The sequence below is a fragment of the Festucalex cinctus genome, chromosome 1, assembly GCF_051991245.1.
Source record: "Festucalex cinctus isolate MCC-2025b chromosome 1, RoL_Fcin_1.0, whole genome shotgun sequence".
Taxonomy (NCBI): Eukaryota; Metazoa; Chordata; class Actinopteri; order Syngnathiformes; family Syngnathidae; genus Festucalex; species Festucalex cinctus.
In genome coordinates this window covers 63,937,397-63,961,677 of record NC_135411.1, presented here as the reverse complement: position 1 = coordinate 63,961,677, position 24,281 = coordinate 63,937,397, and the positions used below count along the sequence as shown (strand labels likewise).

At 40.5% G+C, this 24,281-nt stretch overlaps 2 protein-coding genes and 1 long non-coding RNA gene across 7 annotated transcripts; 2 read left to right on the top strand and 1 right to left on the bottom strand.

Moving 5' to 3' along the window:
• Positions 1 to 591: 591 nt before the first annotated feature.
• ccdc134 (coiled-coil domain containing 134) lies at positions 592 to 16,299 on the top strand. Of its 5 annotated transcripts, XM_077501587.1 has the most exons (9): positions 592 to 972; positions 1,779 to 1,870; positions 4,126 to 4,224; positions 7,537 to 7,679; positions 9,455 to 9,576; positions 11,218 to 11,302; positions 12,390 to 12,571; positions 14,306 to 14,377; positions 15,101 to 16,299. In XM_077501587.1, exons 4-9 carry the CDS (start codon positions 7,568 to 7,570, stop codon positions 15,224 to 15,226), a joined length of 699 nt encoding a protein of 232 aa, XP_077357713.1. In that variant the 5' UTR covers positions 592 to 972; positions 1,779 to 1,870; positions 4,126 to 4,224; positions 7,537 to 7,567; the 3' UTR covers positions 15,227 to 16,299. The 5 variants fall into 5 exon arrangements, with proteins under 5 accessions (XP_077357713.1, XP_077357730.1, XP_077357739.1 ...); XM_077501579.1 differs by lacking the exon at positions 592 to 972 and having other exon boundaries at positions 1,542 to 1,870; XM_077501596.1 differs by lacking the exon at positions 592 to 972 and having other exon boundaries at positions 1,542 to 2,044.
• LOC144004461 (uncharacterized) lies at positions 9,855 to 14,119 on the bottom strand. Its single transcript, XR_013279379.1, has 4 exons — positions 14,040 to 14,119; positions 12,924 to 12,965; positions 9,948 to 10,086; positions 9,855 to 9,880 (listed from the first exon to the last, which is right to left on the bottom strand). It is a non-coding gene; the product is annotated as an uncharacterized LOC144004461 (long non-coding RNA).
• Positions 16,300 to 16,318: 19 nt separating the features above from the next.
• On the top strand, positions 16,319 to 23,200 carry LOC144004418 (uncharacterized). Its single transcript, XM_077501578.1, has 3 exons — positions 16,319 to 16,464; positions 17,641 to 17,711; positions 20,464 to 23,200. The coding sequence occupies exons 2-3, from the start codon at positions 17,708 to 17,710 to the stop codon at positions 22,086 to 22,088; spliced, it is 1,629 nt and encodes a 542-aa protein (XP_077357704.1). The 5' UTR covers positions 16,319 to 16,464; positions 17,641 to 17,707; the 3' UTR covers positions 22,089 to 23,200.
• The last annotated feature ends 1,081 nt before the right edge of the window (positions 23,201 to 24,281 follow it).

Genomic DNA, 24,281 nt, shown 5'->3' with positions numbered 1-24,281 from the left:
ATTCTAGAGTGATCGGACAACATTTCACAAATTCTCAGAAAGAGGACAATCATTTTAATTGTACTTTTTTGTAATTCTAATTTTCATCTGAACATTTTTTTTTCCACATTTCAATTTAGTATAGAATGTGCCGTGCTGCCAAAGTGCATGTGTTTGTTCTTGTTGTCTTTATTTTATTGCCATTCTCTGGAATTCATATAAATGAAATTTTGTTGTTACTTTTGTAAGGGGTGGAAGACAGGAAAAAGAAAAAAGGATCTTAGCTAAATTCTATCTCCACAAATGCAAATACATCAACCAACAACCAAACTTGAAACACTTTCATAACGATACTATATCTTATATAAAATTGATTAGAAGCTCAGCGAACAAAAAGGCTTTAAAAACAATCAGTATTTGTACTACTTATAAACTTTTTGAATGTACGTGACTTATGTATATATACCCCCTTGTATACAACGTTTTTTGTATACTTATACTTTTGAACATGGTTAATTAAAAAAAAAAAAAAAAAAAAAAAAAGGGGGGGGGGGGGGGGGCATGCATCACGGCATCACAAAGCACCACATCCCTTTGATATGTGGGGCCATGAAATCAAAGCAATGTCTAAATGTGGCTACAATCTTTCATTTATGTCCAAAATTAATTAGTAACAAATGTAAAAAAAAAAAACAAAAAAACATTTTTAACATACATTTGTTAAACTTGACATGAGTTTTCAATAGTCAATCAGCGTCTATCAGCTGCATGCGGGGCTCCGCGCAGTGATACGAACAGAAAAGTAGTGCCTGGCGGTACTGGCGTCTGACTTTTTCCAGAAAGGAGTATTGTGATGCAAATGTATCACTCTTTTGAATACAAATAGTTTTTAGGAGAAAAACGCTTTATTTCTGTGACACCAGTCAGCTTGCTGGACTATTTTCCTCTCGTCCAACACCGGACCAGAACTCGTGTCACAGAACGCTGTCAGGGGTAAGTCAGAGATGATTGCACACACTGAAGGTGAGGATGAAATAGAGATTCATGTAAAAAAATCCGAACTATCCCTTTAAGGTTTAGTTATTTTGTTGTTTGTTTTATATATATATATATATCCATTTTCTTGACCGCTTATTCCTCACAAGGGTCGCGGGGGGTGCTGGCGCCTATCTCAGCTGGCTCTGGGTAGTAGGCAGGGGACACCCTGGACTGGTTGCCAACCAATCGCAGGGCACACAGAGACGAACAACCATCCACATTCACAAGCACACCTAGGGACAATTTGGAGCACCCGATTAACCTGCCATGCATGTCTTTGGAATGTGGGAGGAGACCGGAGTACCCGGAGAAGACCCACACGGGCACGGGGAGAACATGCAAACTCCACCCAGGAAGGCCGGATATATATATATATATATAAATATTTATATCACTGCAATTGGCTGGCAACCAGTCCAGGGTGTCCCCCGCCTACTGCCCAGAGCCAGCTGAGATGGGTGCCAGCACCCCCCCCGCGACCCTTGTGAGGAATAAGCGGTCAAGAAAATGGATAGATGGATGGATATATATATATACATATATATAATCTTTCCAATTAGTTAGTTGGCTGTTAAAACATTTGCGATAATTAGTACAGTCCACGTTGTCATCATTGCTCCTCTTACAAAACGCATTCGGTTTTTACCTTGCACGTGTTTTTATTATTATTTTATTTTGGTATATTCCCAATAACTCAGCGGAAGCAGTCGTGCGGAAACGGAACTTACCGCTTTTGGTGTCTCCTCTAACCACTCCGGTAGGAAACCAATGCCTGAGCTGAGTGACTGTTTGCTGTCATTCGTCGGAGGGAAGCTTGCCGGTGCGCTTGTGTCATCGGCGGAGTGGAGCAGCTGTAAGTGTCCATATGTAAATGAACTGCTGCAACCCGATGTGTGTGCTCGCGTATATGTCACCTGAGGATCTTCGCGGATAAAGTGACCATCATGTCGAGGTTTTCGGTGTGCTGAAATTCAAGATTAGTGCGGAGCGAGATTTAAAACGAGCCTCTGATTCTCGCGTTGACGCGGTGAGTGATCAGCGAGTTACATTTATTAGTGTGATTTTACCCGTGCTGGCTAAGAGGTCTGATGTGGTCATTGTAATATATTTGTTTTGCAGTGAATACAGTTGTACATATCCGTTTGACACATAATAGTTTGAAATAAGTATACAAACTGACTCGCGACGGTCCATATGGTCGCATTTGATTGAATGTCAGCTTGCAGATTTTTTTTGGTTAGGTTTGGATTATTGAACATCGAACATGCAATACAAATTATAAAATAAAAGTGAAGGGAAGAAAATAAAAGCCAAAAAGGAAGCGAATTCTCAGCAAAGTCAGAATTCATATGTTCAAAGGTAGTAGGAAAAAGTGCAAGAACATCAAGTCCTACCCCGTTAACTTATATATCATATAATGTACTATAGGTTATTATATTTAATAATATATCATTAAAATAGAAAGAAAAAAGAATGGAAAATAAGCATAACATGCACTTTACAAATATTAGTGTAAGTTATAAACGCTTATGCAAAAAAAGTGAAATAAAAGAAAGCCCTACATATACAATTAATCTAATCACAATATGATAAATTTATATTTATACCTGATTTATATATTTTCATAGCTCTATATTTTTTTTTTTAAACCTCTGATTAAAGGCGCAGTCTGCCAGATTCACTCAGGAAAATGCACTTTTTAAATACAGGATGTACACACTTTAACTTTCTCTCAGTCTATACATCTGGGTTTATGTTAATCTTTGGTGGTGATTTCGTCCACAACACCCGCCCCCCCATTTTGCCATTTTGTGTTTGTTTTGTAAATAGCGGGACGTTTCTGTGGAAATACAGTGTTTACACCACTCCAGCCAATCGCAGAGCTGGGGGTGGCGTGTCGCAAACGGGGCCGGGCGAACATGTCGGCTGCGTGATGTCACTCCCGCTGCAATTTGAAAGCACACACCGCACTGATTTTTTTTTTTTCTTCACTCACTCATTCACACACGTAAGCTTCTGTGAGTGAGTGAGTGAGTGAGTGAGTGAGTGAGTGAGTGAGTGAGTGAAAAAAAAATAATAATAATCCGTGCGTGTTTACAAATTGCCGGAGTGACGTCACTCAGCCGACACGTCCGCTCGGCCCCGTTTGCGACACGCCACCCCCCGCTCTGCAATTGGCTGGAGGGGTGTAAACACTGTCTTTCCACAGGAACGTCCCTCTGTTTACAAAACAAACACAAAATGACAAAATACAGGCTGGGGTGTGGGGGTTTAGGACGAAATCACCACCAAAGATTAACATAAGCACAGATGTATAAACTGAGAGAAAGTTAAAGTGTGTACATCCTGTATTTAAAAAGTGCATTTTCCTGAGTGAATCCGGCAGACTGCACCTTTAAACATAGCAAGTGATTCAGTTTTTCAATTCAGTTTCACGATTGTTCCACAGTTTAACCCGTTTAACAGAAACACACATTTGCTTTGTGTTCTTACTGGGGGGGTTTTAAGTCACATCTGCCCCTTAACCCATTGCAGCATATGATATTTTTCTTCTTCTTTCTTTAACATTTTCTATATACGATTTCCAGAACAATTTTGCATTGATTAAAATGCCGAAAATTTTAATTTTATTTACTCTTTCAATTTTAATGGCGTCAACGGTAATTTTAACTTGATTTTTAATTTGTCTGGTACCGAAGATAATAAACTTTGTTTGGTGAACGGAAAGATGATGTAACCGACTATGATGTATCAAACCACACGAGGCTTCCTGTGGAGATTCTAGCTACGCTCGTTGTCCAGCTGTCTGATCAGCATTGGCACCTGTCCCACGATGAGCTGCTCACACCTCCAGGCTCACCTATGTGTCTTTAAATGGATGTGGAGCGTTTGGCTGCTCCAAGCTGCCTCCCACACTTGATTATTTTTCTAGTTTGAAGCCACTGGGAGTAGATCAGCAGCAGAGAGGTATCGCATCTTCCGATTCTGGATGCATGTTTGCACATCACAGGGATTTCAAAAGAAATGAAAACGTGTAGTTTTAATAACAAAAAATGGGATTCTCGAATTCCTCTTCCAAGACATTTAACCTGAGCCTTTGCATCATAGGACATTGTCATCGCCTGGCAAGACTTGAGCACACTTCTCTGGCCTTGGAGCAAAACACAGTGAATTGAAGCAGCAGCAGCTGAAACAAAATCCGACTAGGTGAGAAGATCAACAACCTGTTAAAATACCTTATTTTACCAATTTAATTCAATTCAGGTGAAAATGTGTCCCTTGCAGAAGTAGTAAAAATTAGAATGTGAGGGCCTAGCTTTTATCACCCCACAGATCTGCACTTTGACTTTGACCTGTGCTCTGGCTTTGCAACTCAAAAGCGTGTACGTTATTCCATTCGTCTTTTTTTAGTTGTTGATTTCGGTATCCACATTATCGTGATAAAGGTTTTTGTGTGTCCCATTGATCCTACGAGCTAAGTTGGCAGGGTTACCCATGGCAAAAAAAAGTTCCTAAGTGAGGGACCTGACAATGTCTCATTGACTTCCTATGAAGAATAAAATATACTATTGAATATTTTTAGAATTGATTAATCTATCAATTATTCAATTGATTGATTGACTAATGAGATTAGAGACTGTCCAGCAGTGCCGATTTTCTCCACCAAGCAGAAAGGGGCTGTGAAAAATGCTGCCTGTTTTCCTGGCGCAAAAAAAACACAAGTGTTAGATGCTAACTGATGGCAGAGATTACTGGTTATGTGCAGCGCTTCAAATAAAGACAATACAGCTGACTTTGTTAATGATAGCATCTCAAATGCTTGTTTCAGGTAATTGTTTCTCCAAGCTTTGTTAGCAAAACCTACTTTACGGGTGTTTTGACTGCCTGAAACGGCGCAGTTGGTGATAACAATCTTGGCAATAACCATCTGTCGTACAGCAACGCCATCGTCCGTCCTTCTGCCTGAGTCGCCCAAGAATCTCAAATAATGCAGCCAGCTGCTGTACATCTAGAAAGAGGCAGGTCCCCTTCTTCCTGGCAATTAGATGGTAATGTTTAAGCTCTCAAGCACCACTTTGGGATATTTAGCGCTCAGTCTCAGAAAGCTGAAGGCAAGAGCCAAAAGATGAATACCATATGCATTCACCAGCTAATACATATGCAGTTCAGTTCAGTCCAAAGCTTTAAAGCATATCGCTGGCATCGGGCTGAAAACTGTCATAACTTGGTAAATTTTATATTTTTTTTCCACATACAATATATATATATGATCTTCTATTTTGAATTAATATTTTTATATCCAACTCCAGAGGAGTCAGTGCATGTTGTTGATATAACTATATATATTTTAATCAACTATTTGCTACCACATTTTAAATACCATATTACGATCCGAGAATATTATATAGTACCAAGACATTCAACACTGTTTTTTCCATTTTCTTCTATTTTATGCTAATGTTATACAATTATAAAATCCTTACATTTCATGATAAATATTTCATTATTTACATTTATTATTAAAGGGGCAGGAAGCAAGATTCAGTGTTTTTGCACATTTGCGACCCCTCTGGCGAAACGTGGAATGGACCCCAGCGACGTGCACACGGCCAGGAGCGTGCGCGACTTTTCGGGCACGAGCAAACCTCCAAGTTAATCGAACAAACGTAAACACGGAGCACAACGCCTTTTTCATAGGCTTAATAATGTCTCCAGAGTTAAGAAACGTATTAATCTTCAAGTTACATTGTATGTGAAAGTCATTTTGAGTGACAAAAGCTTACGTAATTACAACCTACCAAACGTAAATAGTGCGTCCCGTGAATCCGATGACATTGAGGATAGCAGTGAGTTGCTAATATCATATATGCCCAAGTGCGGAGACATTAGTAAGCGACCGTGGTAGTTTTATTCTGCACTGCTAATCATAAATAGATCCTATCGTATTTTCGTTACAAGGTTTTACCTTTTTAGCAAAAAGTCAGCAAGCTGTGGGTCCCGTTTCATCCCCAGGATAGCTCTTAGCTCTCTCCACCTGTCGAACGCTGCTCCTATGTTTATCCGCGTCCTCCCGTGACGCTGGTCTGAAAGTTTTTGACTTCTCTTTGCCTTCCGTGGATTCTCCATAAGGGATTGAGACGTATCGGGTGCAGGTCTCTTTAAATCCAGTTTGAATTAGCTATCCTGTCCGTGAAGTTGCGAGAGCTAACAGGGACATGACGTCATGCTCAGAGCAAGTTAAAGTTTAAAGTTAAAGTTTCCGGCCCGAATCCTCCAGCATTTTTTCCTTTTACAGAAAAATAGGGGCAACAGTCATTGTGCCACAGTCGTGCCTCCTGTCCATTATACAATTCTTAAAACATGTGCGGGTGAAAAATATGGTTATTTTAACACTCAAATTTGAGTCTAATCTTGCATCGTGCACCTTTAATCAAGGACTGGCTTCTAGTGTGAAATATTGGTCTATTTTGAGCTCCTTTATCTTCGCAGAGTCTTATCTGTATACTCCACACTTTAGGAGTAGTTAAATGGTGCTCAAATTCATTACGATTTTTAAAGAGTTGTTTTTTTTTTTTGTATGAACTGAGTCTGACCACCATTCAGTCACAATTTCTCCCCATTTTCTGTCAGCCTGTTACTTCTCCACTATCCTACACTTGCACTGTACTATTTGCACTTCTTATTTCCACTCGAAATGTTACCTTAATCCTTTTGTCAAAGTACTCACCGGAGTCACCTCCATCCAACCTTCTCCATACCACATTGATTGTGCCCTTGCTAAATTATTCATGTTTAATGTGAATTATCATCCAGCCATTTCCTCTTTCTGCTCTTGTTTTCTTCGGGATTCTGCCTTCATAAAATCTTGATTTGATGAGGCTCTATTTTTAGTTATTTATCTTCTTGCCCTCCCTTCCAGAATGGCTCAGAGGGAGGGAAAGCAACGGGCGAACATCAAAATCGAGTGCTGTGGATGGCGAAACAATTGGACTGGAGAAGAAAGGAAGGGGGGAGGGCAGGAGGAGGGAAAGAGGATACTACTATACTTCAAAATGTTCTCTGGGGAGTTTGCAAGTCGAGGGACATAAGTAGCCTAACTTGTAATGCTGACGATCCTCTGGTGTTCCATATAGACCATTTTCCCACTACATGTCTCCGCCTTCTCAGGTTCCTTAAGTACTAAAGCAGAGAAATGGTTTCACAGACATTGATTTGAAGGAGGCTGTTTTATTTTATTTATTTATTTATGAAAGAATAACTCATACCAATGATAGGCATATTTTGTTTTATTTTCCGTTGTATATTCAATAAACTAAACAACCACTACCTTCTCCAGAAAGATTCTTGTTTTATTTCCGATTGGTTCATGCTTCTTTTTTTTTTTTCTCTCTGATATTTTTTAGTGTTTTCCACGCCGAGTAACAAAATTCAGGCAAATACTGGAGATGGTTGTCCACCGAATGTGATCCGAGTTTGGATTGTTTTTCATCAATTTTCTCCTTTGGCATCTCTACGCAGGTGATTGGCGTCCTGCCGCCTCCTACTGACCATGTGGAGTTTATTTGCGACAGTCCTGGCGTTCGCTTCCGTCGCCGCTGCCGCCCACAGCTCGGGAAACAGTGACACAAACAGGCCGAGACGCGACTCCAACCTGCAGATCTGTATCCTTCTTTCAAAAAAAAAAAAAAAAAGACTTTGAAAGTTAAGATGATTTTTAATTCTTTTTTTTATTACTGTGAATACAATTACAACGGCGTGTTAGGGCTACGTATAAATACATTTTTGGGTAATATTCCAAGAATAAAAACTCGCAAATTTGCAAGGAAAAAAAAACTTGCAAATTTGCGACTTTGTAAAGTGACAAATTTGCAAGAAAAAAAACTCAGAAACTTATGAGATATACACGCGTCGCTATAGTCTAATGTGAGGATTCATTGGTGGTTAATGAAACAGTTTTTAAAATGAAAAGGCAGGATGGAGACTGATTAATTTTTAATTAATTTAAACTTGTCATACACGGCAGCTAGGGATGTAACGATATCCAAATATCACAATATGATTTCACGATATGAAGCTCACGATATGACAATTATCACGATATTGTGGGGAGGTTGGTTATTTTTAAAATGGGTCACAATATTATGAAGAAAAAAAAAAAGAACTCATACTAACCGCAATACATATAAACTACCTCCAAACTCTAATAGCACTTAATATTATGGCACTTATTCACCTGATGCAAGCCCAAATTGAGTTCCTCCACATATTGACTCGCTTCACAAGCACATTACAATCCCCTTCATCTGACAATTAGTGATTTTAAATATAGAAGGGCCAAAACATCCCTAATGAAAATTAAACCACTAAAAAAACTAGCCACCAGAGGGTGCTACAACTGCACAAATAGAAATCAACCTGACTTTTTTAACCGATGTGTAGCTTTTAAATATCGTGAACATTGCGATGACAATATTGTGACAGTTTTAATAGCACGATATCACAATTATCGTTGCATCCCTAGCGGCAGCTAGAGAGACAACATTTAATGATCCCCTCTCAGCTGACGGCAACACGAACCAACCAGAAACTAGCATATTTAGGTAAATGCAAGTGATTGACAGAGAGCAGCAGATATGCCAAAATGTGTAAATAATAATTTATTAAAACCCCTTATCATACGAGCAATTTTGCCGAAAATGCTTTAAAAATAGTTGCATTCAAAGTAAGTTTGAAGCTGTTCCTGAACCATTTAGAGTATCGGCATAGTTTATAAAAAAAATTTTAAGAATGTTTGCCCGCCAGAGACCGTCCGAATTTTAAGGGGTATAAATTAAGTGGAATATTTGCGAGTTTTTTTCTTGGAATATTGCTCCCATCGTCTAAAAAATATATATTTATACGTGGCCCTAGTAGGCCGTTGGTTTTTATTTATTATTATTATTATTATTATTATTATTGTTGTTATTATTATTATTATTATTATTATTTTTATTATTATTATTCCCCTTCCGGTCTGCTTGCATCTGTTCTTATTGCTGCTGGAAATGTAAATTTCCGAGAGGGAGCCATCCCAAAGGGATCAATAAAGTCAAGTCTTAAGTATAACAATACTCTTCATACAAGTCTTAAGAAAACAAATACTTAAGTACAAATAAAAATCTAACTAAGTAGCTACAGTAACAAAGTAAGAACTTGCATACATTAGACGGCTGGCTCTCAGCCCCGGTCCTCGAGTACCTCGATCCAGCTTGTTTTCCATGTCTCCCCAGCCAACACAGCTGAAGGTTGTTATCAGGCTTCGTGCAGAGCTTGCTGATAGTTTGAAACACCTGTGTTGGCTGTTGGAGACATAGAAAACAGGCTGGATTGGGGGGTACTCGAGGACCACAGTTGAGACCATTGGTGTTTTTCTTTCTTCCTGACCTCCTCTCACCAGATAAACGAATATTTGAGACAAAGAGAAAAGATCAGCTCAACGCACTCAAGAATCTGGTTGAACTGAATGACATTAACCAGCAATACAAGATAATAGACATCATGCTCAAAGGCCTCTTCAAGGTAACTTGTGACTGCTAGTCTGCTACTGACAGTAGCATTTATCAGTTTTCGATGAAAGGACTCACATTGTTGAACGTTTGTCTTGAACCTTGAAAAAACATTACAGATTATTGAACTATAGTGGGGTTTTAAATTGAATTATTAGTTCACCACTAGATAGCGCAAAATATAAACAGTCAATTTAAGTTAGGAATTAGTGCGAATGATGTTTTTTTGTTTTTTTTTCTTTATTCAATGAATTGTGATGTGATTGTGTGAATAATGAGGAAGATTCTTGGGCTGAGTCCATCTTTTGCACCAGTTTCTGTGGGATGGCAAGCAGTCTTTATGCAGGTTGGGAGAGACAAAGTGCTGTAAATGAATGTTTGCACCTTCAGTCAGTTGGCTGAACAGTCCCTCAGATGTGCCCCCAGATAGTGTCAGGGCCTGCATCTTAATCCTTCGTAGGGTTCTCCTCACATCTGCTGTGGGGTAAGATGGCGACCAGTCCAGGGTTTACCTCACACCTTACTGTGAGAAATATGCAGTTCTTTGACACTGAAAGTGAATCCATTCACAATTTTGCACATCACTGTACACCCGCATCCCTTTCTTGGCTAGTACATCAAAAACTTTTCTCATTACAGCAAAACTGGACGTAATTATTTTTAATAAAGTGACTGCTTCTGTGAATCCATCCGTCACAGTAACTAAATCAAACAGTCTCAACCACTTGGACACGCAGCTTCTTATACTTGACAAACCAATAGCAACTGCTTTCCAAGTGCAAACCTGCTTGTACAGACTTTGAGGGCAGCAGAGAATCAAAGGCTCTTAATCCGCCAATTATATTCATCAGCAGGTTTTCAAGCTTTTGTTAGAATATTAATTCCTCCCTACACTCTCACTGTGGCTGAGAGCTATATACTGTAGTGTCAGCCTGCGTTTCCCAAGAGGACGGATATCCTGCCGTCTGCCAAGGACTAGTCACCCTCCAGCTCAAATACGTCGTCAGCAGATCTTTGCCGCTTTGTACAATCACCACAGACAGATACAACTGCACAATCTGATGACGACATCTAAGAAATTGTCCAGTGGACAGTGGTCTCTCCAGTGTGCACTATTTTAGATGGCCCAGATGAACGCATCTTCCACTCAGTACAAAATTCGGATTCTTTGTAAATACAGTATTTATTGGTCATGTTGAACAAACCTTTATTTTTTTTTATTTTTTTTTTTAAATCAACTTACACATATGACTTTTGACTTTTGTCATATTTGGTCCATTCGGTCACAATGCTTTAAATTCATACATTTATAACTGTGAAAAATATAATAATAAGCAGACATATCAAACATAGTATTTACAAAAATCTGAAAAAAACATTTCCCACTATTAATAGGTGTCTCTCCTTTCTCAATTGGGGCAATCTTGTAAGGTCGTTAGAAAGGCCCTCAGATGGGTGATACCGCCCTCTAATGGATTATCTGTGCAATGCTTGTGTCATCATTTACAGTACGTCAGGGTTTTAATGGGGGTGGGGGGGACATTATACTCATGAAATAGAGGGCTCAAAATGTCATATTTAATATATGTTTGGCGTTATAGGGTTAATTCAAATACCATGGTTATAAAATGTGTCATATCATATTGTTGCTCAGGTTTTGGAAGAATCCAGAGACGTCCTGGTCTCAGCCAACATGCAGCCCGATGACCCGTTCCCTCTGGACGACAAACTCAAAGAAGGTCTGACTCCACTTATTTTGTTTGACCTTTCAACTTTCAAACACTCCCTTCGGTTTTTACCAGCCTGACTGGTTTGATACGAATGACTTTGAATGTCTCTCAAAAGCAATGCCTCTGTCAGTCTTGCCTTCGTTCCTCCTCCATCAAAGCGAGCGGCTGCCGACAGCCCCGATATCACCATCCCGTTTGATTTATGCAGCCCGTCGCCGCCTTACCCGGGTTTACACCGGATGCGGTTGCGGTGCGGTGCGGTGCGTCTTGACTGCGTGCTCCGGACGCGTCAATTTTTTGGTCAATCCACACCGGCTCCGCACAGCTGCGGTCCGGCAGCTCCGTCGCCACCCACTTCCCAACGTGCCTCGCGGGACCGCGCGCGCGCGATCATGTGGCATTTCACAACGACAAACATACAGAAAGTCTGTGCTCAGCAGAGAAGCAAAAAGAGAGGTAGACTTCTTTTGATTTAACCTTTTCTTCTTCTTCTTCTGCTATGAGATTCCATGCAGCATCCTTTTTTTGGTTGTCCTTATAAAAAGGATGTGCCGTGTCATATATTATTTTGTGGTTTTCCACCTCCAATATAAACCTCTCCTCGTCCATGTTCGCTGGTGTCTAAACCGTGAATGAGCACATGGCCCGGCGACGCCCACGTCACGTTTTGCTGATAAGCTTGCGAAATAGGAGCTGGATAGGAGAGTGTTTTATTCTGAAAGGTAACCGGAAATTTATTTTGAAACTGCGTTGGTCTTCCTGTCCCGCTCGATGTGTTTTGTGCTAGCTTGCCATTTGCCGGAGGCCTACCGCTGCGGCGTCCGGCAAAAATAGAAAATAGGTCTATCCTTGCGGAAGGCCTGCGGCACGCCGCAGCTGAGACGCAGTCGACACGCAACGCACCCGCAAGCGGTGTAAACTGCACCATTCAAATGAATGGAATCTAATTGCTTGCGTCGCCGGACCGCACCGCAACCGCACTGCAACCACACCGCAACCGCATCCGGTGTAAACCCGGGGTTACTGCACAAAGTCTGCATTTCACACCCTTTCATTTGTTCTTCTGATTAACCCTCTATGCGATGACTCTCCCCAGCGTATTCCCACGTCGTGGAAAACACAGCATTTTTTGGCGATGTGGCGTTGCGCTTCCCACGGATTGTCCACCACTACTTTGACCGCAACACTAACTGGGGTGGACTGCTGCGCTGGGGGCTTAATTTTTGTAACCAGACCGGAGTTTTCACAGGAGGAGCCCACCAACATGTCCTCACACTGGTAAAGATCATCACCAAACTCAAGTATTTTTATTTATTTATTTATTTTTTTTAAGTGCTGTTTTCTTGAAAATTTGGTGGCTTTATGTAGAACGGGGTTTTCTAAACTTCACCTAAGGAGGCAAATGTGAAATTTGGTTCTTCACTGGGGGCTGAACATAATTCATAGTACGGTAATAACTATTCTAATTGAATGAGGAAATTATTGGTCTGTTCATGGATCAAACATCTGTTTGCTGTTGAGCAGCTCATAAAAAACGTAATAGATTTTGTGCCATTCTGAAATTTCACCTGAAAGACATATTTTTGTGAGTGTATATTTACAATCGTTAATCCAATAAAAGTTGACTCACCACACTCCATTTGGGTCCCAAGGAAAGCCACATTAGGCACACCTGCACAAAATAATGAGATCCAATAGAAGCTCTGTATTTAAAAAAAAAGAAAAAAAAAAAAAAGATTTGTCCTCCCTGCTAAAAATGCAGGTTGGTAACCAATATATTACAAAAACGTGTCATTTACACTTTCATTAACACTTAGTTTTATTACATCAGCCTTATTTTGTTGAATTCTATACTTGTACTTATACTGCACTGGCTTGACTTGGGCACAGGGAGTGTGGCTTTAATTCTTACTCAGTGAAGGTGCAAATGTGAGTTTGAGTTTGAAACTTTCTGTCCGTCTCTATATGTGGTCTATAATTGACTCCGCCTTAATGGGCTTCAGCCCCCCAGCGAGGATTTGACCCTGAACATGGGGAAGCGCTGGCTAGATAGAGAAAATGGGTGACTGGATACTCTGAACTAAGATCACAAATGGGACATGAGCCAAGGAATCCATTACAGGTATACTTATTTAGCCGTTTTTGGCAGTCAAACATTAATAATTTGCCTATAATAAATGTGATATTTTAATTATTTTTCATGTACAATTAGTATCTTTAAAAACACATTTTGCAACTGGCTGTTGACTGAAAATGACATCACAAGGGCTCAGGTAACCAATCACAGCTCAGCTTGCCCTTGTGATGTCTTTTTCAGTCAACAGCAAGTTGCAATGTTTTTAAAGGTACTAATTGTACATTAAAAAAAACAATGAAAGTATCTAATTATAAACAAAATATTAACTTTTTATTGCTATAATAAGCTAAATGAGTGAATTATCCCTTTAAACTTAACAGTATTTGGGCAAAGGTGTGCAATTTGGTGTTGATCCAAATTAAGATTGTTTGACCTTCCTCGATTCTAAATCTCTTTCAAAGACAGAATTTTTTTTACAAAGCACTTGAATAGAAGCTCATTTGACTGTGCAAGTGTACCAAATGTTGTGGGCAGTAAGTGTGAGTAGTTGGTGTCTCTTAAAGCAGTTACACAAAAAAGCCAAACTATATTTTTACTCAAATTTTGTACTTGAGATACAAGACGGGTGTTTTGTTCCCATCTGAAACTAGTGAGCATGTTTTGAATTACCTTATGAAAGTGAAAGGAATTAGTTGGTTTGTCATTGAGAGCCCCTATCCAGCCTGTTTTCCATATTTCTCCCCACTAACACCTGATTCATGATCAGGATCGTTATCAGGCTTCCGCAAAGCTTGCTGATGAGCTGATCATTAGATTCAGCTGCACAGAAGGAAAGAGAAATGGAAAACAGGCTGGACAAGGGGCTCTTGAGGACCGGCATCTCATTTTGTTAATTATACTTTCATCTCTATTTGTGTGTTCCTCCCTTCGCCAAGATGTCACAGGAACTGGGAATCACAGAGAAATCTCCGGATTTCATCAACCCTTACCGGACGGAAAGAGATGATGTAAGTCAAATGTCAATATAGTACCCCAAACAATTGCTTCAACTCTAATCAGTTCTATTTCCAATAATGTCCAAAGATACAACACAATACGTGCAGCAACTACAGTCAAACAACTATTTGCTTTCTCTGGTTTCCACACCTGACACTCATTACTGAGCTTCAACGTTATCACTTCCTGGGACACATGCGCCACCTTGCGGCTAAACCAAGGCACAACATCTAAAGAGAAATACTAAAGAATGATGTAAATATATAGCCCCAAGAACAAATCAAAACCACATTTTAGTGTTAATTGAAATATATATATATATATATATATATATATATATATATATATATATATATATATATATATATATATATATATATATATTTTTTTTTATTATTATTATTATTATTTTATTTTTATTTATTTATTTTTTGTGCATGCAATTCGGAAACTATTTTAGATTTTTAAGTACAGAAGGATGACCAATCATACACAATTTGGTCAGTACTAGTGGATTTTGCTTTTCATTTTACATACATCCACAATATTATAGAGTCTTCCTTTATAAAGATAATAATGTTCAGTTTCCTGATCAGAAATAACAACCTTTTTGTTCAAAGCGCCTCCACTTTCAGGGGCTCACAATTATTTGTCCAAAGTGACGCAACTAGATCCTCCCATGTTACTGATTCACACTATTTACTGTACTTTACGTCTCGTTTTCCTGTTCCCAGGTGCTTCACACTGCGGAGGCCTTCCGGAAGATCTTGAGGCAGGAAGAGAAGAGGAGGAGGAAGGAGGAAAAGAGGAAAGAAATCCGAAAAGGCCCTCGCATCTCTCGCTTGCGTAGCGAACTATAGCAGCACACCTCAACAAGGCTGATCGGAGAAAAAGAAAAGGATGTAGGGAACAAGCAATTCTTAACAAGTTTCCACATGTACGGTAGACTCTGATGATAGTGGGAAACAAAAGCTATCATCACTTTGTCATCACAAAAGATGTGCATCGTGGAAGATGCAGTAAATAGAATATATACATATTTAAAAAATGATTTTTTTTTTTAATGAGGCGTGCTTTTGAATTTATTGTACTGTTACTTATTCATTAGAAGACAGTGTTATGTTAAAGATGAGAAGTCTGACGGTTTAACTTGTTTTTCAACATTTAAATTGGCTAAATCTGTTTTAGAATGAGTTCTACTGTATGTAATTTACTTCAAAACCTTCCACAGATTTTACTGTTTTGTCTACATTGACTGTCTGTTTCAAGTCCATATGCTTCAGGTTGCCAAATATTATTTCAAGTTTACCTCACTGAAAATGATTGACTTGTTTCTGATTAGGTGACATAGATTATGATGGGCCTGAAGCTTGATCAGTGAGCTGCAGATGTATCTTACATTTGAATCAGTCTTGTAGAGTCAAATGACAAGGGATTTACAATTATATTTTTCGTTTTACAAGAAGCCAATGGCTGTACTTTGGTCATGCCCTGTCTGAGTGTGCAGTTGTTTGTACAGTACTTCGTTTTAGGGTCACATAATTCTGACTGTTAAAATGCGCACACCAGCCACAACATTACTTGCAGTTGCAGCATTGAATGAGTTCCTGTATATGTACTGTGATAGGCTTTGTAAAGATATTTAAAGTTTTTCCACCCATTATGGAAGGTAATCAAAATTTTAGAAACACTTTTGTGAGACAGTGCAAATCTGAATCACTGCAATATACAAACGGTCTGTATCTTTCTTACAGTGCCAATGTAAACAGCATATCAGATTCTGTGTTTGATTTGGATCTCATTAGAAATGAGTAAATGCTGAATTTTTAATGTTGTGGCCGATGATACCCAGCGGAAGCACATTGCTGCTGCAGAATGAACAAGCCATTTTGTATGAAATGTAATAAAACGTGACGAATGTGTGCAAAGACTACATTTGTGGGCGTGTATGTGCTCGTCAGTGTGTCATATAGGGTTCCTCCTTGGACAGGATGTAGAGGTGGGACACGCAAAAGAAACGAAACGGGCGACGCAGGGAACGTCACAACACAAACGGCCTGTTAGTAGCTGAATGTCGACTGAACGAGATATGGGCAAGGTATTTCCAAAATATTTGCCTTGATTTTAATAGCACGTACTAGCAAATAAGCACGTCGAAAGCATATGCTAGAAAGTAGATCCCAAGTTCCCTAGTTTCGCTTTCCGCCTAGGACGCATCAAGCAGAGTCTTCTAGTGCTGTCATGTTGATTTGTACAGTAGATTTGAGTCACGGGTCTTCCGTTTATGAGTTAGTCGACATTTATTTTAGGTTACTGACTGAGCAATACGAGGAGCAAAAATAGTAACACTGCAAGTTCCTCCAGCTTTTCGTTTCATTTTCCCGACGTGTTTTTATTTTGTTTTTTACTGTAATCGTATTGTTACTGCTTTTAAATTGTCAATATGTTATAAAGGCGTTGTGTTAAAAAAGAAAAAAAACAAATACAAATAAATCAGCCATGGATCTCTGGCACCATCTGGCGTCTCTCATTTGCAAGGGACCACCGTACCCGAGCAAAAAGTCCAGTCAGAGGAATGGGGTTGACGTTAAAACGAAAACGTTTCAAAAATAATTATTACAGACTTTAATTTTGTTAATATTAGTAACCATGACCCATTGAACTGAATGTAGTGTAGGGCCTACAGTAACTCTCTGCCTATGAACGTTTTTGTGAACGTGCTCAATGCTCATTCGGGCGTCTGTGGAAGACTTTTGTATGACAGTTTATTTTTGTTCAAGTGGACCAGGTTTCGTTAGACTTTCAGGTGAAAACCCAGCTAAACACGGTAAATATGGAGGTAAAAGGCGTTATTTGTCGACCCAACCCACGCATCCACCCGCAGCTGCATGTTATAGGTCATAGCCTACCCAGCTGGCCTACAAATAGCAAAAATCCAGATGTAGAATGAAATATATTTGGGGGAGCATTTACATACATGTTTAATTCATATAATGTTTTCAATAAACATGTACGCCCCCATTCGCTCCTATGCTCTCTGGAGCAGAAAATATTACGTTGGAGAGATTACAAGTAGCCGGAATTTGCTATGCTCGTACAGTCAAGTTTATTATAGACTTTAAAAGAGTAGTATTAAAGGGCTTCACAGGCCTACAGTTAGATTTTTGCACAAAAATAGCTTTTATTTTAATGTGTATGTATCCCGACCCTTTAATTTTTTTGTGTGTTTAAATGTACAATGTTTCAATTATTGTTTATTGTGTGAACTTTACAGTAAACTTCGACCAGGAGCGACAAAGCAGCAGCGTGGCGCAAGCACTCTTTGCCTCCTATTTGGAGAAATGTGTAAGCACAAGAGTTTTCATTTCTTCTAAGTGATGTTAATACAAAAGTCCCCCAATATGTGACCTTATTCCTTCGTATTTTAAGATGTTGAGGGTTAAAACCTGTTTTGCTTTTAAATATATGTGACCGGCTCTGGCAAAAGGGTCCTCATGTGCCAAAAAACAAACAAAAGTGAGATATTCAAATTCTACACTTAATTCACCTTAAAATATTATATATATATATTATATAATAGATGGACGTACCTGAAAAATTACAGCAGTTTTAATGTTGGAAGGTAGAATAGAAATCCCTAGTTTTGAGAAAAAGGGGTTTTGGTACTTTCATCTTTTAAATGTCCATAGCAACCAGTCCTTTAAGAAAAAGACATGAACCTGAAATGTTCAGGAACTGTTAAAATATCACTAGAATGTCAATTCCAATAGCAGGTAAGGTCATCATCTGAGATTTGGATCCTTTAAAACTTTAGGAAAAGTTGAAATCAGACTTTGAAAATCACATTAAGCTTGCAATCCATCTTCTGAGGCATCAGCCAGTTTGGTTATTTTATTTTGGTTATTTTATTGTTGCTCCTTGTGGTATTTTCTTGCTTAAATGAGGGCCTATGATCACAGTGGGAAATTTGATTTAATAATTTTATGCAAATGAAAAGATTATTTGCCATTTGATGTGGCCAGCGATACGTGTTTTATTAATAATTTATCATGGATGTTATATTTTAAATGTTTTTGATCACTTTAAGAAAATGAAAATGTTGTGATGGTTTAACAGTTTTTGTTGTGTTTTGTTCCACCATCCCAACCCAAGTAATACACAAGGGACATGACACTAGTCACTTGTATTTACACGTTATTGTAGTCTGCATGGGCGGCACGGTGATCGAGTGGTTAGCACGTCCGCCTCCCAGTTCTGAGGACTCCGGTTTGAGTCCAGGCTCCGGCCTTCCTGGGTGGAGTTTGCATGTTCTCCCCGTGCCTGCGTGGGTCTTCTCCGAGTACTCCGGTCTCCTCCCACATTCCAAAGACATGCATGGCAGGTTAATTGGGCGCTCCGGATTGTCCCTAGGTGTGCTTGTGAGTGTGGATGGTTGCTCGTCTCTGTGTGCCCTGCGACTGGCTGGCAACCAGTCCAGGGTGTCCCCCGCCTACTGCCCAGAGCCAGCTGAGATAGGCGCCAGCACCCCCCGCGACCCTTGTGAGGAATAAGCGGTCAAGAAAATGGATGGATGGATGTAGCCTGCATGTGTGCATTTTGGGGCGGGGTCTCGGGGTGACTCGCTTATGGAAGACCATCATGATCCTTTTTCATCTTCAAGTTCAAGTCATATTTCATATCTCATTTATATGTTTATGTCATCCCATTGAAAAGAGCATAAGTAAAAATGTGATGTTTGCGACGTACGAAGGCGGACGGTTAATTTTTGATCCATCGAAGAAGCGGCGTGTAATGGTGTCGTAGACATCGACAAACGATCAAAATATTATATTAGTAGTATTTACAATACATTATTACACTAGTCTACATTACATACAAGGCACTGGCGCATGTCACAACTTTTAATTCCCGACTCAGTCTGAGTGAAGGAATAGTGTCCTGTCAATCATTCTGCTCCGCAGGGGCATAGCGACTGCTCCCCCGCTAGTGTTCAAAATGGTTTAGTGTGTGAATGTACTAATTTCAATTAAAAGTAGAAATCAATTCATAAGGAAGGAGATACCAAAATTGAAGATAATCTCTGTCTGTTTGGATTACAATTCGCCGGTATCCCGACCGACAACATATGTCAGTTCCAAGGTCGGATAACTCTTCTGTTCACGTTCGCGCTGAATGTGTATTTCGACTTTTTTTTTTATTGCTATGTCCATCCATTATCAGCACCGCTTATCCTCACAACATTTATATGAATTTGTGAAATTGTGAATTAGGTGAAGCAATCCGTTTTTTGTTTTGTTTTTTGTTTTGTTTTTTGTTTTTTTTAATAATTAAAAAGACAAGGGTGAATGAGTGGTTAGCACATTCGCCTCCCAGTTCTGAGGACTCGGGTTCGAGTCCAGGCTCCGGCCTTCCTGAGTGGATTTTGCATGTTCTCCCCTGTGCCCGCGTGGGTCTTCTCCGGGTACTCCGGTCTCCTCCCACATTCCAAAGACATGCATGGCAGGTTAATTGGGCGCTCCGAATTGTCCCTAGCTGTGCTTGTGAGTGTGGATGGTTGTTCGTCTCTGTGTGCCCTGCGATTGGCTGGCAGCAGTCCGGGGTGTCCCCCGCCTACTGCCCAGAGCCAGCTGAGATAGGTGCCAGCACCCCCCGCGACCCTTGTGAGGAATAAGCGGTCAAGAAAATGGATGGATGGATAAACAGACAAGACACGGCGCTCGCTAGCAGCTAGACTAAAAACTCCCCCTCTGCAAAGTGTCTAGTAATTGCTTATTTTCAGACACTTCTATTCATTTTTTTTTTTTATCTTTGTGCTGCTGGGAAATGAAAATAAAGACCTCAAGGAGGCTATTTGTGGCGAAATCTCAAAATCGACATATTCGACCTCCTGCTCTATTTTCCTCAATTATGCAACCTGTTCTTTTCCAACAAGACGACCATTTTGCCGGGGCGGGTCACATGTGGTCTCAGTACGTTGTACTGCTCCACTGAATGATTTGACTGAAAAGCAAAAGTGTGATGTTACCGCATCCTAGCATCTAAAATGAGCAGGTTGATCCACTGACTATAATAACCATTTTCAACACATTTTCTGCAGCTTTCCCATCACTAAGTGGAGAACAAGACGATCCAGTTGACATGGAGGAGGTCTTGGGGGTCACGGAGCTTCAAGACCTCAGGCTGGTTGTTATCGGCAATACCGGAACTGGCAAGAGTGCATCTGCGAACAAAATCTTGGGCCGAAGACAGTTCCTGTCAAAGTTGAGTGCCACCTCAGTGACCCGCAAATGCCAGTATGGGAGCACTGACCTTGTGGAAGATGACGACCAGAAGAGAATGAGGAGTATTACGGTGGTTGACATGCCAGGCTTCGGGGACACGCACCTCAGTAAGGAGGAGATTCATACAGAAATTGCTAAATGTCTGTCTGTCTCCGCTCCTGGGCCCCATGCTTTTCTCTTGGTGGTGCCGATTGGGCCTCGTTATACGGATCACGAGAAGCAGGCTGTCACCAATCTGGCCAACATATTTGGAGGTGATGCTGTCAAACACCACACAGTGGTTCTGTTTACCAGGGGGGATGATCTTGAGGACATGGAGATTGAGGAATACCTGAAAGAGTCTCCTGCTGGGCTTAAAGAGCTCATTGACATGTGTGGGGGCAGGTACCAAGTGTTCGACAATAAAAACGCCAGAAATGTGGCACAGGTTAAAGAACTCGTAACGAAGGTGGACAGGATGGTGAAGCAGAGCAAAACAGGGTTTTATACCAATGCTATGTTTGAAGAGGCTGAGGCAGCCATTAGAGAAGAGCAGAGAAGGATGATGTTAGAGCACAGGCAGCAAGAAGAATTGGAATTGGAGGATAACAAAAAAGAAAAGAAACACGTTTCACATTGGCCCAGGAAGAGGAAGTTTCAGAGACTAGATGAGAAAAGCGAGCATAGGGGAAGCAGCCAAAACTCAAAGAAAACGAGGGAGGAGGCTCTGCTTTCTCTGAAGGTGCTGGAGAAGTTGAAGCGAATGGTGGCCGCTGGCCTCGTCGGCCTGGCGGTCGGTGTCGCCTTTGGCATCGCCGTCCCGTTGGTAGCGGCCGCCTCGGCATCTCTCGTAGGAAACGCCTTTGGCTTGGCTGCAGTGCAGCTTACCGGAGCTTCTGCTGTGGGTGTCGGGAACACGGTGGGCACGGTGGTTGCGGCAGCCTCTGGAAAGACGGCGCTGGCTGTCGGGGCAGCTGCTGGGGCACTGGTTGGCGGTTCCATCGGAGTCGTTGCCGGTTCAGAGGCGGAGAGTGTGAAGGAAGGAGCTTGTGAAACTCTTGAGCAGGTTCGTGGTGTCGGAGCTTTTGCTGTCGGGGCTGCCGTAGGCGTGGGGGCTGCCTTGGGGACGGGGGCAGCCCTGAGTGCTGCTCTTGTGCCTCATGGTGCGAGCGGTGCGTCTGTAGCTCACGGAGGCTTAACATCGGTGGCAGGGCAAAACGCCCCAGCCTCAGTTGGAGCTTTAGCTGCAGAAACGGCCACAACTTCAAGTGCTGCAGCAGCGGCAGAAGTCGTGCAAGCTGCTCCTGTTGCCACCAAAGGATGGTCTACCCCAGATACGGTAACTGCAGTTGTGAAGGCTGTAGCAGCTGTAGCCTCATCTGGTGGGATCAAACTGAAAGTGGTCAAATATAAATCCCAAGACTCCGAAAAGACGTCTTATAAATTCTCCTGGAATAAATGAATACCAACAGTGCACCTCTGATTATCTACAAAATATTGTCCAAAAATTACACTAGTTGTTCAACCTTATGAATACGCAAGGGGGCATTTACTTTTGACCTAATTGTGCCAGATAGGTTTGAAGTTTCTTCCCTAATCATTTTAAGACTGCATTTTATATTTTCCTGTGCTGTCTTTTTGTGGTAAATTATTAAAATTGCCTTGATTTTATGAAACATTTAAGTGTTGTGAATGTGGTAATACTTTTCAGAGACAGTTAAGCTTTATAGATATTTTGTAATCAAATGATTTGAATCACCTGTTGCGTGATTAATCATGAACCTGACATCCTGTATTTGGATCAAGGCCGTACGACGGCGTATTAGGGCCACGTAGAATTTATTTATTTAATTTTTTTTAGAGGGCAGGGGTAATATAATGAGAAAAAAAAGTGGCAAATTTGCCAATTTTTAATATGACGAGATAAAAAGTGGCAAATTTGCCACTTTATAAACTGGCAACTATGATATTAATCTCTGCTAAAGCAATTAGTATCTCCTTGTTTGAAAACCCGACCACAAAGGACATTTTAAGGAGTTCTTCTACCATAGACATTTTGCAAACTGTGACTTGTGTAGTGTGATACATGTGTTTCCTTTCTCCAGCCTTACACTTGACACAAACAGCCACGCGGCATGAAAAATGTTGCAAATTTGCCACTTATTTTCTCCTCATATTGCTCTAACAAAAATGTATATTTCTATGTGGCCCTAATACGCCGTCGTAGTTAAGGACCTCTGTACTGTGGCTGGAAAAAAAATTCATTGACATCAGCGATTAATCAACTTTGACTCCATTTTCATCACTTTAGCTTCGAGTACAAAAATTGTACCCCTACCTTACATAAGTCTCTAGATTATTCTTAGCACTTGAAAAAAATCCCACCATGTTGTCACGTGTTGCTGCCTTTTCATTATTTTTTTTTGTATCACGTTTGTTTGTTGTTGTTTTTTTTGGGGGGGGGGGGGGTTAGATCAGTATTTGTTACATACTGTACTGATTATAAACAAATTGCCTCCTTTTTGTGATGAACCATGTCATGCCAAATGGCTAATAAATGTACTTTTCACAACATCTCATCCTCTGGTTTTCTGTCTTACACTAAGCGATCTAAATTGTGGAAGAACTTTTTGTTTTTTGAATAAATATATAAGCATCATTACACCATAGAATCATTGTAGCCTTAAGAGGTTTTTAAAGGGTAAATCAACTCAAAAATATTCCTTCCAATAAAACTCTTATGTTCTGTGTGCCTTCACTCGTCATAACATGGCATTCTGATGAATTTTGTGTTTATGGAAAAGCAGCAAAAAAAAAAACCCAGTTATCCATCTCCAAGGGTGGCCATTTTGCCACTTGCTGTCGACTGAATCTCAGGGCTCAGGTAACGACCAATCACAGCTCACCTTCAGAAAACAGGTGAGCCGTGATTACGACGGAAAAAGACTTCACAAGCTTTAACTATATCGCCGAGCACTGTTGGAACAATCATATTGTATGGAAAGTATCAAACCACTGCTAGCAAGACCTGGCGGCAATCCCTCGAAACCACAGGTCTCAAACTCCAGTCCTCAAGGGCCGCAGTCCTGCATGTTTTAGAGGTTTCTCTCCTCAAACAGCTGAATCATATAATGAGGATCATTACCAGGTTCCTGCAGAGCTTGCTGATGAATCAGGTGTGTTTGAGGGGAGCGAAACCTCTAAAACATGCAGGACTGCGGCCCTCGAGGACTGGAGTTTGAGACCTGCGCTCTAAACTTTCAACCCAGACAAGGATTAGGTACTGATCACAGGTGCAGCCAAGAGGCCCATAATCACTCTGGACTAACTGCAGATAAGACATAAGACAACTAACTATTGGTTGCACACGCAAGAAGAAAGCCATTTCTCAACGAAGACCATAAAAACATAAAAAGTCACATTTCAAGTTTTGCCACAAGCCACCTGGGAGACACAACAAACATGTTGAAAGAGGTGCTCTGGTCGAATGAGACCAAAATTATTTTTGGGGGATCTAAATGCAAAACGTTTACGCTGCTGAATGCAGAAAATTCAATTTTGAAGTACTTCTGCCACATGTGGTCAAACAAAAAAGTTTAACATATCTTTTGAGTGAAATCAAGGACAACTAAGGGATTGGCAATTATTCTTTTAC